The sequence below is a fragment of the Leuciscus leuciscus genome, assembly GCF_965113295.1.
Source record: "Leuciscus leuciscus genome assembly, chromosome: 2".
NCBI lineage: Eukaryota > Metazoa > Chordata > Actinopteri > Cypriniformes > Leuciscidae > Leuciscus > Leuciscus leuciscus.
Window position 1 is genome coordinate 51408522 of NC_138726.1, and position 16260 is coordinate 51424781.

The window sequence follows — 16260 nt, forward strand, 5'->3', positions numbered from 1 at the left end:
TGGCTGATTGCCCTTGGGTTTTTCGAGTATTTAAAGGCACTTTTGCTTCTACCTTCTCAAAGACAAACTTGCATGTTGCTGTTTGAAAGACTTGCCATTTCAGATTATTGTTGCATTAGATTAGATTTATTTTTACACAGCTCACTAGACAGGGTTTCCCGTACAACGATGTAACTCGCTGCTTAAGTACCGTAGTACGATGCATCGTTGAAGAAATCAATAAGCGAGTCACGACTATTTCACGAAACCATACTGACGCAAATTTGTCGTTCAGCCACGTTGGTTAATGATGTCACACAGGTGGTAGAGTAATAACTACTTTAAATAACTCTGTTGGAGATCAAGTTAATGGCCGATGATTTCCTATATATTATGGACATAGCATCTGAGGACTAATTCTCATTTTTCTCAGTTATTTTGCTTAATTTCCAGATTCAACCAAAGGCTCGTTCTTACGTACCAGAGCATGTACGCACATTTAAATCTCTTGACAAACTAAAAGATGTAAATGACATTTGTATATATTTTCGAAATAAAAGATATAGGTTGTACTGAATGTCGTCTCGCTTATCTTTGCTAAAGATAAGGATTTATCAAGTCTACATGTCATTCCAACAAGAAACTACATTTCTAGTTGCAGGTCAAGAGCTGTTGTTTCAACCACACAATTCTGTGATGCTGTTTGCGAATGTTGAAACTCAGACTCGTTGAACTGTGCTGATAAAGACGGAACTTGTGACCATAGGTGGCTAATGATGCTTTCGGGAAACGCACCCCTGGTTGACAAATCATTATAAAAAGTCTTTAATAATACAAATAAATAATTCACAGTACTAATGAAGGTTGAATTAAATTGATCAAAAATGACTGGGAAAACATGTAGAATGACACACTATTTAAAATTATTCAATGCTATTTTTTTTTAATTCTATTCAATCAAAGAATTCTAGAGAAAAAAAAATCACAGTTTTCACTAAAATATTAAGCAGCAGCCTATCAGCTTATTAGAACGATTTCTGAAGGATCATGTGACACTGAAGACTGGAGTAATGATGCTGAAAATTCAGCTTTGCATCACAGGAAAAAATTGCATTTTAAAATGTATTCAAATCAAAAACAGTTATTTTAAATTTTAATAATATTTCACAATATTACTGTTTTTACTGTATTTTTAATCAAATAAATTCAACCTTGGTGAGCACTTTGATAAACATTTTTAAAAATCTGACCTCAAACTTTTGAACGGTAATGTATAATAAAATAATTTTTTTGATACCTAATTGTGGAAAAGGTGTAAGAGAACTCTTTTGGTGGGCTTTGATAACTTACTTCCTTTGCGTTGCCGGTACAAGAACAGCACTAACGCGAGTAAACACAGGAGAAGCAGAATCGAACAGCCGACGGTGCCGCCCGCAATGATCCCGACTGGAACTATCTCTGTGGCAAAGGGAAAAAAACAAAGAAAAACATAAGCACCACTATGCGTTTTTTATTTATGGTCTTTTTGCTTTTAATCATCAGGACATAAAAGGACAGATAGAAAAACAGAAGGAAAGAGGGAATGGTATTGTAATATGACGCAGATCAGACTCATGCGTCACAGGTCCAGTGTGTCATGAATGTGCGTTAACCGGTGCATCTCTACAATGTACCCGTATGACTGTACTTACCAACTGTATATTGAGTAGAGAGAACTCTTAACCTGAAGTAAATTTAGGAGATTCCACTCAAGATATTTATTATTGAAGACTGTGCTCTTTTACTTCAGTAGATTAGTCTACTGTACTCTGAAGATGACGCAGCAGCACAGTGAACTTTTAAAGACACGAACTGTACAAATCTTTGTCTAAAGTTTTATGACTAATTTGTAGACTAAACTGTACACACACACACACACACACACACACACACACACACACACACACACACACACACACACACACACACACACACACACACACACACACACACACACACACACACACACACATAGGTTAAAGGACCATTTAAAAAAAATTTAAAGATGAATTAGTGAGAAACAATAAATGATGAATAATTTACTGCCATTTTGTAAATATTAAATAATCATGTGATCAATAAAAATGTAACTATAGCCTGATTATCAGTATAAAAAAATAAAAAAAGTAAAGTAAAACCTTTAAAGACACGAACTGTACAAATCTTTGTCTTTAAGTTTCATGACTAATTTGTAGACTAAACTGTATACACACACACACACACACACACACACACACACACACACACACACACACACACACACACACACACACACACACACACACACACACACAGAGTGCTGGGTAGATTACATACTTAAGCAATAGGTTAAAGGACAATTAAAAAAATTAAAAATAATGAATAATTTACTGCCGTTTTGTAAATATTAAAATAATCATGTGATCAATAAAAAATTAACTGTAGTCTGATTATCAGTATTTTAAAATGCAATATACTGGTAATCTAATTACAAATAAATAATTTTAGGAATCTGATAACGTAATCCAGATTAAATATAACGAGTTACTACCCAGCGCTGTATATACAGTACATATAAAAAAGATTTTCACATAAGACTGTCTCCCTTATTTAGCAGCATCACGTATGTGCAAACGCAGGCACGTCTCCTCACCGGTCTCCTCCAGTGTGATGATCATGGTCCCCGGGCCGAATGAGTTCCACGCAGTGCAGTTGTACGTCGACTGGAAGTCTGACTCCATGACGTTGTTGATGGTGAGGGTGGACAGCACCGCGCCTCCCTGTGAGCTCAGTTTGCTCTGTTCCACCGTGTATCGTTCTGATAGGGTCCCCTTCTCTTTTTCCCACACATTCTCCTTCCATGCCCACACCTGGGGAAAACACACAGAGATCACTCACATGCATCTGCAAGACTAAGAAATGTGCAGGTTCAAATATATATATATATATATTGAAAGAGAGAGATAGATAATATTGAATAATATACTTATTGATTAAAATACTTATTTGAATAAGTACAGTGTTTTCTTTCCTCAAGAAAAACTATATATAAAGGTCAACGTTTTATGTATTTGAGAAGCAGAGAAGAGTGTTGTAGTCTAGCATTTGTCGAGTCATACTCGTAGCCAATACTGTCTTAAACGGCCTGTCCGAAGCACTCCACCTTTAACAACATGAGCTTTTAGGACAGAAAAAACTGAGCGCCCACATAGCTACAGTAAACTTTATAACCTCTAAGTTGATGAAAATGTAACGCGATGCACTTTCTGCCTCAGATTCGGCTGTTTTAATGACGAACAAAACAGTTATGTCCAAAATTCCCTGGTCAAAAACATCTTAACTCTTTGAGCTTGATTTTGGTAAAATGATAATAAAATAACTCATGCAAGTGTCTGATCATATATAACGCCACAATATCAACTAAGACAATGAGGTGTTTAATTACTTTAAAAAATACGTTGTTTTTCCTGAAAAGTAGCATTTTTGGGGACAACGACGATAATAATTGTTATTTTGACCCACAAAATGCTTCAGTAAAATGGTCACCTGTCTTCTTCCTAAGTTCCACGTGAAAATACAAAGCTACATAAAAATATAGCCCTAATGTGAACATTAAAAGTTATACATATAAAAATAATGATACATTTAAATAGCATCTAGTAATGCCTGAGAAATAAATAATGATATAAAATAAAATAAAAATCACCGTCATCTGCAGTGGTCCTGCAAAAAGCAAGTGGACCGAAAATAATGCATAATCTGTACCTTTCAAACAGAAGTGAAAAAAGAAATCCTTTATAAATATTTAGGATTTAAAAAGCATATTCAAGTGCATAAAATGTACCTGAACTGTATCTGGTTCGCATTGCCCGCATGAACACATATTTCACACTGGCAATGGGATAAATGGCCTTTCTGTGCTGAAACATGGGGCTGGATAATGGTGAGAAAGCACCAGTTCTCCTTTCAAAACCACTAAAACTGTTGTATTATTCATGCTGAGCTGTGAGAATATTTAAAAATGCATACCTCCACATGCTCATGGTAAGCTTCCATTTACCTCACAAACCAAGACATGTGAAAAAGCTACAGCATTAAAAGGAACGACTGCTCTGCCCATATTTCATATTTCATAAATCTCATCCTGGAGATGTATCGGGGTCTGAGCTGAGAGTCATTTTAAATTAGAATCACTTGTAGTTTCAGAGAAAGGATGCGTTTGAAAGCCACATATACTGAGCTACAGCAGAGAGTGTTACCTTGGGATCAGGTCTAGTTTGAGTTAGTTTTAACTTAAAAACTGTTTAAAAACAATCAAATAAAATAAAATTCAGTCTTAGGTGTCTTGAAACCAGATTTCCCACAGAATTGATTAACATAGACATAGACCTAATGATTGGATCCAATATAATGATACACATCAGATTTCTTTTTCAACTGTTTACGTTCACTTAAGACATAACCGACTGTGTTTTCGAGAATACTTGCAGACATTTTGTGTGTATGTGTCCGTTCAAGCTCAAGGAGATGCGAAAGAGGAATCAATTCGGGAAAAAAAAAACATGTGCAAATGATAAACTTTCACTCTATGATGTTAAACTTAGCTATTAATCCACAAATCACATGTGTTTCGAACCGTGTGGCCTGGTCTGATTAACCACTAGTGAATAACAGCAAAACAGTGAAATATCAGAAATATCAATTGTTTAGAAATATTTTTGTACATTTCTCTGGAAAATAGCATACATGTAAATGTGACTTACAATCTTGTCAGGGGGAGGGGTGCTGGCAATATAACACTTGACTTCCCCTCTCTCCCCTCGAACTGCATACTGGACCGGTTCGCTAGAGATGATGGGTGGACCTGCACAAAAATACAGTCCAAAACAAAATACATAAATAACAGAAATCATACAATCAGAAAAACGACATAAAGTTCTGATCCTCCAACGCAGAACTCACAATGAGCTAAATATTGATTTGAAAAAAATCTTAAAGTGCCCCTATTATGCTATTTTAAAGTTTCCTAATGTTGTTTTGGAGTCTCCTACAACATGTTTACACGCATCAAAGGTCAAAAAACTGTTTCATTTTCTCATAATATACATTTGCACATCACCACATTTTCAATGATTCTTAAACGACTCATCAAATGAATCAATCTCTCTAAATCTACTCAGTAGAGTAGAGCTACTCTCTAGAGCTACTCTGCTCTGATTGGCCAGACAGCTCAGTCTGTTGTGATTGGTCTACCGCGTGCAGCGCGTGTGTCGAAAACAAAACCGCCCATTGCCATAACAACGTCAGCTCTGCTTGCCCTGAGGCTACCTACACCGCAATCTAAACACAGTAACGAACAATGACGTTGATTTTACCATATCAATCCGAGCGCGAGTCCGATGATGAAACATTGGAAGAACTAGTTATTCAACCCGAAACTCCATCGCAAGGACGACTCGAGCAGGACGTTTCTCAGTGACACGCTAGCAGTTTGCGGTACATTATGAGATGTTGCAACTGTAATTCCTCACCATCAGCATTAACAAGTGCATGTCCATCAGCAAACCGATTTTTTTACCTTCTTTACCAGCTTTACCTTCACATTGTAGAGCACAGCGTCTTCTCGACATGATGCTATCCAGTATCCTGGTGTCTGTGTGCGCAATAAGTGGGCGGGCAATATGCTAATGTTTCGTCTTGGCGTCACAACGTAACGGCTTATGACTCGTTTGAAAAACGATTCATTTCATTGACTCAGTCGACTCTTACTTTTGAAAGACAATAACTTTATATATGGTGCACTTTCAGATTTAAAACTTTGCAGGATGTTTTCATTCATTTAGAGGTGTTACACACTACATGAAAGGTCATTTTCAAAAATCCATTATAGGGGCACTTTAAAAGCTGCCTGGTTTTTAAACAGATTTATTATTTCTGTTGGTCCAATAAGATAAAAGAGCCGTACTGACCGTTGACAGTGAGTGTGACCTCTGTCTCGCCCACTCCGATCCTAGGCACGATGGCCTTACACACATACTGACCAGCATCTGCCTGACTTACTGACTTCAGATAGAGCTGGTTATTATTACTCAAAACCTGTGTGTTAGGGAGAGAGAGAGAGGGGGAGAGAGATGGAGGGGAAAAGGACCAAAAAAGCTGTAAAGCCATTTCAATGTAGACATTATCTAAAAAGAAACAAATGGACCAAAGGATTGCAGCTTCAACATCAAAACACAGTTGGAAGGTAAATATGGAAGAGAGCCAGGAAAAGAGGGACACACACGGAGAACACTCACTGATGAGAGATAAAGTCTGAGGAAAATGTCATAGTCTGACAAAAAAGTACACTTCAGAGAAAAAAAGGAGAAGAAAGAAGAAACTGCACATGCAACAGAAAGGAGGTTTGATGAACAGATCTACAGGCAGATGCTCACCATGCTGTAACCCTTTTTTGTCCAGGTTAGTGTGAGTGGAGGATTTCCAGCCCACTTGCAATTTAAATTGACGTCCGAGTCTAAGTCCACCGTTACTGGTTTAGGCTCCACAACCAGGATAGGCCCAACTGCATGAAACAGAGGTTAATAACAGCTCAGTGTTTTTGCATTTAAACAGCTAAATAAACTAGAAATGTTTACTAGACAGACAGACACATGTTGATAGATAGATAGATAGACAGACAGACAGATTTATAGATAGATAGACAGACAGACAGACACATGTTGATATATAGATAGACAGACAGACAGACAGATATATAGATAGATAGATAGACACATGTTGATATATAGATAGACAGACAGACAGACAGATATATAGATAGATAGATAGATAGACAGACAGACAGACACATGTTGATAGATAGATAGGTAGACAGACAGACAGATTTATAGATAGATAGACAGACAGACAGACACATGTTGATATATAGATAGATAGACAGACAGACAGACAGACAGACAGACAGATATATAGATAGATAGATAGATAGATAGATAGATAGATAGATAGATAGACAGACAGACAGACAGACAGATATATAGATAGATAGATAGATAGACAGACAGACAGACAGACAGATAATGTAGATAGTGTCGTAGAAATTTTAAACTGTATATTAAACTAACCATGTTTCTAACATCTAACCTTATTTAACATTTAATATTGGAACAGGATGTACTGTGACGAAACCAATGGAAAACTTGTGTCTTTGAGTGCGTGTGTATATGTAAAAATAACATAGCTTGGGAAATGAAACTAGACAGTCTGTTAGAATCTTGTGATTAACAAATTAAGTCATCATTAAAACAGTTTGCTTGTGCCAGTGACAGAGGAAAAAGGTTGGGGCTTTTGAACCAATTGAACCAATCATATTGAAGGTGACATGTTTGTCTTATTTGTTTTCTCGATTCTATAGAAACTGTGGTATCTGTGTTTTACGGTGGGATTCTCAATGGAATTTGTCTGAGATCCTCCGGCCTTGATTCTTGGGAGAGATTCCCTGAGAACTGCTCGAGAAGATCTCCTGGCCGTGATTAAAGCATTTAGAGGACTTTTGCTAAGGTCTGTTTGTCGATTATTACAGTTTAGGGAAGCAAGTAAGTTAGGTTAAGAGACTTGGCCAGTTGTCGACTGAAGACGCAAGAGCTAGAGTATAAAGGTGATTAAGTGTCGATTTGTAGACGCTCTGTGTCGATCAGTAGACGCAACAGTTTTATTTATTAAGTGACGATTTGTAGACGCTAGATAGTCGGGTTTAGGGGGAAAAATCCACTACAATAGATAGATAGATACCACACAAACTATACAAAATAGCACAAACAAACATTTACACCGAGACATACAGTACATTGCACTATACAGACACACTGTACACAAACATCTTTAATTATTAGTCAATTGAATTATTTGGTGATTTGCTTTCACATGCTAAATTTCACATGAAGATTTTCTAGATTGTGCGCTCTACACAAGCTGATACTCACAGTGGACATCGACGAGTATACTGACATTTGTGCTGCCCACGGCATTGAACACCTGGCAGGACACAGGCTCGGTGAAGAAAGAGTGATCCGCCTTGGCGGAATAAACACTCTCTCTCGCCCCCTGGATGACCACACCTCCCTTTGCCCACCTAGCCAAGCCAAAAGGGTCAGTCAGTGAAGCTTTAGCAGATTTATGAAGAAACACCCCTGAAGCATGTACAGACAGGAATTCAAGGGTACGGCTGCCGTAACAGAAAATAATTGAAGATATATGGGGCTTAATAATACTTAAAGGACGTCTTTATCTCCCTGATAAAACAAGTCATTAATTTTTCATCTCACAAAATGTAAAAGGAGCCACTTTAAGCATCACATTTAGTAAGAGACATACTTATAACCCATAATAGGTGGGTTGGCAGTGGCTTGGCAGGTGAAGGTCACTCTCTCTCCTTCCAGTACGGAGCGAGGCTCAATGGATAACGTCACCACTGGAGGGTCTGCAGAGAGCATTCAGAATACATAATAAAGACATATCGTTCATTAGACCAAAGGCACGCTGAAGGACTGATGGGAAGGAGCTATGAATATAGTGTCAGAATGCAGATGAATGTCACAGTTCTTCCTCATGGTTCATGCCATCATCTTAAAGGGGTTTTAACATCTTTGAAGGTTTTAATGCGCTATATTTTTAAAAAGCTGTTTTAGAACATTTCGTACTGTCTTGTGGGTTTGGTCAGGTTGCCTAAAAATTTGTTTTATGTGATATGTAATATCTAAATGAATGGGTCTTATTCAAGCCAAAATATCATTTAATATGACTGAGTCCACCTGACTAGATTAGGTCACCAAAAAAAGTCATTTTTAAGGGTTAGATCAAGTAGAAATAGCTATTTAAGAGAAACAATGGCACCAGGAATGGACTGAGACTAAAAAAGGAGCCCTTGATTTATATTAGCCCATCACAACCCACAATTCATTACTATATTGTATTGTACATGCATTAAAGTTCAAAAGATCTGGGTTGGTAAAATGTTTTTTAAATAATTATCTTATGCTCAACAGGGCTGCGTTTATATGATAGAAAATACAGAAACAAACAGTAATGTTGTGAAATATTATTACAATTTAAAATAAATATTTTCTATTTTAAAATGTAATTTATTGCTGTGATCAAAGCTGAATTTTCGGCATCATTTCTCCAGTCTTCAGTGTCACATGATCCTTCAGAAATCATTATAATATGATGATTTGCTGCTCAAGAAACATGTATTATTATTATTATTATCAATGTTGAAAACAGTTGTGCTGCTTAACGTTTTTGTGGAAACTGTGATCAGGATTCTTAATAGAAAGAAGAAATTGGTTAATTTAATTATTTATCCTTGCTGAGTAAAAGTATTGACAAAAAAAGTATAAAAAATCTTATTGACCCCAAAGTTTTGAATGGCAGTGTATGCATAATACAAACTATTGCCTGATGTATTATTTAGTTTATTTATTGCCTGATGTATTATTTCGTTTATTTATATAGATTTTCAATGTATATTATATATCCACCTTATTTTTCACGTAAAAGCGGCACAGCCATTTGTAAATTGAATGTGTCTGGCTTCCGCTCTCATCCGTTTCCAATTATATTTAGCTGTACAAAACAGCTGGTTATGCTGCTCGAACTATTGCAAACTGGTAATTCTTACCATATTATTTTAACATATTGTCATAATTATAAACACACTGGTGTGTAGCGCTGTGTGCATTTTATTACTTCTAGTTATTAACCTATAGCAGCTAATGAATCAGAAGTCTTGCACATTCAGATAGATAGACACATGCAAAATAAGGTGGATATGTCTGAAATATATTTTTTTACACTGCACCACAGAAAATAAAAAATTAAATAACTTTCCTCATAAATGTTACTAAAGCTGGAAAGGGTTCTAGACTCACGGTGTACGTTGAGGGTGATAGTGGTCCGTTTGCCCATCGGCACGGCCAGGTTAGTAGCCACACAGGTGAAGTTCTTCCCAGTGTCTGTATCCACTGGTAGAATGGGCAGGTAGCTGCGTGTGGTCACGCGTTTCCTGTCTGGAAGCACCTCCTGCGCAACAAAATGATACTGTTGATACCATAGATATGTATACGTAGCCAGATTTTAAACTATGGTCACTTTTTAATGTCGTGTTAGCTAATGCCTTTGTCTTGTTGCATTGTGTTTAGTTTCAGATATAGATATTCATACATGCGTCTAACTACTTTTGCAGACGCTCAGTCAACTTGCTCTCGAATGTTCACAGACCAGCTTTGACCGTTCCAATATGGCGGATGGCTTACGTATATTGGTCTATAGAAACAGCCGCTAATGATGCATCTATGTGTATATATATATATATATATATATATATAATATATATGTATATAATATATATATATGGTTAATACCAAGTGTGCCGCACAAGTGCTGAAAAGCCAAAGCATTTTGATCGCCCCTGGTGGCTGGCTGCAGTATAGGTAATAAACTCCACCCACTCAATGTAATCAAATGGGACGTGACTCAAACTAATAAATCCAATTGCACTTAAAAAAATTTTTTTTCCAAAGATGGTTTCTGTCATTTTAGGTAGTTCTCATCACACAGACATATGTTTAAGTGTTCGTTTTTCCAATCAGTTTGGTTCTAGTTAGTTATTTGATGCTATAAAAGTGGTGTAACGTTGTGATTGACAGCTGTGATGCGATTGAGTCTGAGGGAGCGAGAGTGTGGGCGAGACCTCGATACCGCGGGTCCATTACTGCACAGACTCAGGCTCCGGGTGTGTGTGTCCTCGGTTTGCAGTGTGTGTGTGTGTGTGTGTGTGTTCACTGGGATATTTTGGATATTTTCCTTCTACAGTGGAAGGAAGCAGAGAAACTCTTATCCATCTGGCTTTACAGCCTATGGTTGATACCTTTGTTCTTGAGCTACATAAGCTATTATATACATTTAAACTCAGACGAGTCAAAACTTTGGCATGTGTGCCTCACCGTGGTGCTGACAGTCCCTTCTATCGGCAGGCCGTCTTTCTGCCACTCTATGACGGAGGCAGGTTTGGCTCCACGGGACACACAGCTCATGTTATAGGGAACCCCTGCTGTGAGGAGGATCTCCGGGGACCCCTCAATCACCGGCTCATCGGGAGGAACTACAGACACAAACACATGTGGAGTTCAATTATTAATGGAAGCAACTCATAAATCTATTCATTTCATAAGCCATTAACCCCTTCACTCCTCATATTCTGGCAAAACCATCATAGTCAACATTTAAAACAACAAGCTATAGAATGCATGACCATTGCGGTTCTTTTCTAAGCAAACACACAAGACTCACTGAGGACGGTGAGTTTGGCCCGTCGTGAGCGCAGCGCAGCCTCCGTCGCCTGGCACTCGTAGAGAGAGTCATCTGAGAGTTCAGCGGCCGAGATCTCCAGATTATACTGCCCAACATCCACCAGCCTTAACACACGATACCGGGGCCAGGCTGCAAAAACACACGCACACGCAGATCAGAATTTGTCACGTTTTGGAGGTAGATAGTCTTTATTTGAACACAAAAACACACTGACTGAGCTATTTTGCATTTTCTGATGGAAAAGAGAGTGGTCTGATTGGTTTTTAGTGTGTTGTTATGCAGTCACTAGGGTGTTCTGGGTAGTTTCTTGTGTGTTGCTATGTGGTGTTCTGCATAGTTTTAATGTTGCAATGAGGTTGCTAAAGCATTCTGAGTGGTTTTTAATGTTTTGCTATGTGGTTGCTACGGTCTTCTGATAGCTTTTAAGGGGCATTCACACAGAACGCGAAAAAACGCGAGACACAGGCATGGTCTCAAGACATGTTTTATAAAAGCTAAACTTGAGCACTGCATTTTTAGAGTGCAATGTTGTGCGCAAGATGCTGCAAAAAAGCGCGACGGTCAAAAGATGCTTGCATTTTTACATAGAAAAACAATGGAAAAGCAGCATAGTGAAATAATAATAAAAAAAAGCTCTGTATGAAAGGGTTCTTAGGGCCAGATTTACTAACAGCTTGCGCCAGCGTAAACCATCTTTTGGCTTAAAAAAAACCGACTGTCAGGATTTACTAAAGACATGCAGTGAAAAATTTGTGCTGAAAAGCCTTGGATAGTTATTTTTGCGGCTGACCTTATTGCATATGCATTTGTAGGAGTTTCTTTTTCAGATGCAAAATTTATGGGAGGAGAGTATTTAATTTAAATTTACTAAGGTTTGCGCTAGACAATATACTGGTATTTGCGCCATTATTTACCGCCCAAAAAAGCATTGTCTTAAACCAGACGCTAATTACTGCTCTTGGTAGATTGCTTTGGTCATTATGGAAATGATCCGGCTGGGTCTGTGTTCTTTAATTTGTGCGTCGTCAGTAGATGACTTGCAGAACTTTCCACTCACATCTGCATTTTTTGGGAATTACACTCTCACGCTAATTTGCCCTGTTTAGTAAATCTGCCCCTTAGTGCGTTGCTTTTGCACTTGCTAGGGTGTTTTGGGTGGTTGTCTATTGGCCCAAGTGAAAATAAAGTACACAAAAATGGTTTTAATACTTAAGGTTAAAGGTTTGTTCAAATCTCAGATCTCTAAGCAATAGTAAGAAACGCTTGCCTACTAACAAGGAAAAAAACTAGCTTGTAGTGCAGTGATGTTATCCACCACTGGATGCCAGTAGAGTTTGCATGATATATGCTAGCACTATGACATGGACATTTCCAGCTTCTGCTGCAAGAGAAATGACAAAAATTCTGCTGTGAATTACATCACGTATCCCCAACCCACACAGCCCTCTCTCTACTGTGGGATTGAGTTGTCAGTGTGTGCTGTGCGCCGCTGAGTACGTGCGGATGTATTTCTGCGTGTGCACATTTGTGTATGTGTGTATGTGTATGTGTGTATGTGTGTGTGTGAGTGCAGGATTTGTTCACATGCTTTTATATGAAAGCCAAGGGGACAAACCAGTGAAGCATCACAGTGTAAATACAACTACACTGAGTCAAAGTGAGAGAGCAAGAGAGAGAGAGAGAGAGAGCAAGAAAGAGAAATCTCCCTCATGCCTCATGTCTTTTAACAAATCTGGCAAATGCAGCAAATGTAGTTTATCAGGTCCACATTTATCTATTTATAATGGCAGAGGTTAAATATACCACATCCTGCCCTCACTGTTCTCATGACAGTCCACAAGGAGCGAGAAAAGATGAGCTAGTGGAGCAGAAAGCAAAAGAGCAAAAGGCAAGAGAGGATAAAAGTAAGACAGAAAACAAGCAAACAGGGAAACAGTGAGACAGATGAGAGATGAAATTGAAAGGGTGTACATAGGGAAAACTAAAAAAGTTCAAGAGAAAGAAAGAAATACACACTTTCTTACATTTTATGAAGAAAAGTGTTTCCAATCTATTGCTAAGGTGTCCTGGCTGTTTTGTGTGTGTGTTTGTGTATCTAAGTGTTTGCTAGGGTGATTGGTTTTGTAGTAGGGCTGCTCCCTTATAGTCGACTAAACGTTAGTCGATGAGAAGAAGCTATGGGTACATTTACCTGACAACGATAATGTTTTTTTCTTTGTACAGACGACAACGTTGTCAAAACGATCCCCATTCACACGGTTCTGTGAGAACGATTAAAAACGCTGTATTCTGCTGCCAACCAGTACTTGGCGATGTCACTTTGTAAAGAAACACCTATAGACTTAACACGTAATACACATGTGCATGACATCACCATTTTCACAAATTCGTGTTTTTGTAGTTTACACGGAGACAATAACGGTATCATTTTCAAAAACGTGCACTTTGAAACCCGTCTTCAAAAGTTTGCGCTTTCTCCCAAAACGCTGTTGTCGTGTAAATTAATGTTTTTTTTAGTTGAAAACGGTGTTGTGTAAACGGGCCCTTAGTTGACCAAAATTTCATTAGTCAGTTAGTTGCAGAAAATTTAACAACTCCACAGGACGTGGCGAAGTCACGCAGTCCGTGAGAGACAGATGGTTAGCGGCGGGTCCTTGTGGTTATTATAGTATGTTGGCCAGGAATTCCAAACGTTTGCCGATCATCCATCGACCTCAAATATAGCTCGTCATTTGAAACAAGTAGTAGCAACTTTACATGGCCGCTCGCTCTAACGTTAACCTAGATAAATGTACACTATTATTATTATTGTTATAAGTGTTTGTATGGAGTGTGGAAGCTGCATGACATGGAGGCGCCAGTGCAATCACTTGCATTTTTGAAACCGTAAAGTGTCTACTTTTATTTGTGTAAACTCACAATAACAACAAAATGTTGTGCTTTTGTAAAATACAGAAAACAAACAGAAGTGCTTTCTCTGTCTCAGTGAACTGGAGTGCGTCACAAAAATTATAGCGTATATAGGCTACTTGCCTCACAGACATCAGAAATATATCTATAGAAAGCTTGAAATGTATACTTTTAAATGAACCAATTAGAATAGAAAGCTCTCTGATTATGTAATCTGTATGAAAGTTGCATATTTCTCTAAAGGCGCGATCACTTTACTGCGGAGATGGCGAGTCATCATCGTCAAATTCATATTTGCAGCCGACACTGACTCAGAAAACACTAGTTTATTAATAAACAATTAAAATATCTCCTTGCTGTTTTTTCCGACACATTCATAATCATTACTTCTGCCGGTGCTTTGCAGCAAGCTTTATGTGTGCGCTTGAGAGTGGAATTATGCCCATATACATTAAACGCTAATTATGGTTTAGTATTGTCCTCAGTATATATTAAAGTAATTAAATTAATATAAACATGCCTTTAGTCAACTAATGACTTAAATGAACAACTACTATTCGACTAGAAAAATCTTTAGACTTATGAAAGGCCAAAGAAAGAAAGAAAGAATGAAAGGGCGCTATGTATCACTGACCCCGGAGGTCTTCTCCGATGCCTAAGGCCAGTCCATCCTTGGTCCACTGCACAATGCCCGAATAGTTGAAGACCACGCAGGACAGGACCACCCTCTGGCCCAGAACCACTGACTGGTCTGCAGGCTCCTGAGAGAACCGCGCCGTCCGCACTGAAACACAACAGCCACAATTATTATTACAAATATTAACATGTCATAAGTGTTTGTATAACAGTGCAATTACTGAAAGAACTGAGGCTCTAGTTCAGTTTACTTCATGCGTTTGATGCAGCGCAAGTTAAAATGCAACAATATACTGTGTGTAAAAAGTATTCGATTATGTTAATAAAACTGGCAGAGATTATATCAGGATAATAAATTGTTTTTTGGAGAATATATTAAAGGAAACGTTCACACAAAAACGAAATTTCTTGATCATATTTGTATCATTTACATATCTATTCAGCCTTGCTGCGTTGTGATCAGTCATGTGACACATGACCACCAATCACTGGCGTTCAACCTGGTTTAACGAGTCTTTACCAGCATTAACAATCTGCTAAACTATGGCCTGGTTTCACAGACAGGGTTTAGATTAAGGCAGGATTAGGCCTTAGTTCAATATTAGGACATTTATGTAGCTTTTGTAAATGTGCCTTAGAAAAAAATAAACATTACTGGTGTGCATCTTTTTAGGATATATCAGTGCAAGTTGCTTTCAGTTTAGACAACTCAAACATGCATTTTAGTTTGAGACTAGACGTAAGCCTTGTGAAATAGGGGGTCTGAAAGTCTGAAGGGTTTGTAATGATATTAGGGTAAGTAATTGATGATGGAAATTATTAAATTGATAAAACCTGACATTAGGAAAAGTTCATATGACTGACTAAAACAAGCAACAATCTCAATGACTGAAACGCAGAATTACGCCTGCATCTACTGAGCAATTTCACTCTTACAATCAATCTTCTGAGTAAGTCAATGTGGGTTTTTGGAAGAAGGAACTTGTCCCTTGATACCAAATTCCAGACACATTTCTTCACCCGCAAAACATGGTATCCACCAGAGTCGCTCTCTTTCTCTGACACACAGGAGGATATTTGATACTCCAGACAAGCCCGAGTCTCCAGCTTGAAGAACTGACTTACAATGAAAGCTTTCATTCAGAGCCTGAGTTGTGGATCTTTAATTGGACTGAAATCAAGAATGTTGTAAATTAAGTAAGGGCAACTCATATTTTCCCCGCATTCTTCTTTTCTTCGCTCAGTACTAGTTTCTTTCTTTCTCTGTTTTTCTTTCTTTCTTTCTTTCTTTCTTTCTTTCTTTCTTTCTTTCTTTCTTTCTTTCTTTTTCCAGGTCCACCAGAAGGC

At 37.9% G+C, this 16260-nt stretch overlaps 1 protein-coding gene and 1 long non-coding RNA gene across 3 annotated transcripts in view; one reads left to right on the forward strand and one right to left on the reverse strand.

Moving 5' to 3' along the window:
* kirrel1a (kirre like nephrin family adhesion molecule 1a) overlaps positions 1–16260 on the reverse strand; it is a 43846-nt gene that overhangs the window by 8566 nt on the left and 19020 nt on the right. For both annotated transcript variants that reach the window (XM_082155623.1, XM_082155624.1), the window contains exons 2-12: positions 14912–15061; positions 11347–11496; positions 11001–11158; positions 9927–10077; positions 8371–8476; positions 7980–8128; positions 6432–6559; positions 5967–6093; positions 4761–4861; positions 2651–2867; positions 1330–1437 (exon numbers count right to left, since the gene is read on the reverse strand). In XM_082155623.1, coding sequence (XP_082011749.1) covers positions 1330–1437; positions 2651–2867; positions 4761–4861; positions 5967–6093; positions 6432–6559; positions 7980–8128; positions 8371–8476; positions 9927–10077; positions 11001–11158; positions 11347–11496; positions 14912–15061 — 1545 coding nt within the window. The remainder of the gene's footprint in view (positions 1–1329; positions 1438–2650; positions 2868–4760; positions 4862–5966; positions 6094–6431; positions 6560–7979; positions 8129–8370; positions 8477–9926; positions 10078–11000; positions 11159–11346; positions 11497–14911; positions 15062–16260) is intronic.
* On the forward strand, positions 6574–7777 carry LOC309487998. The gene is made up of 2 exons (XR_014201960.1): positions 6574–6649; positions 6978–7777. It is a non-coding gene; the product is annotated as an uncharacterized lncRNA (long non-coding RNA).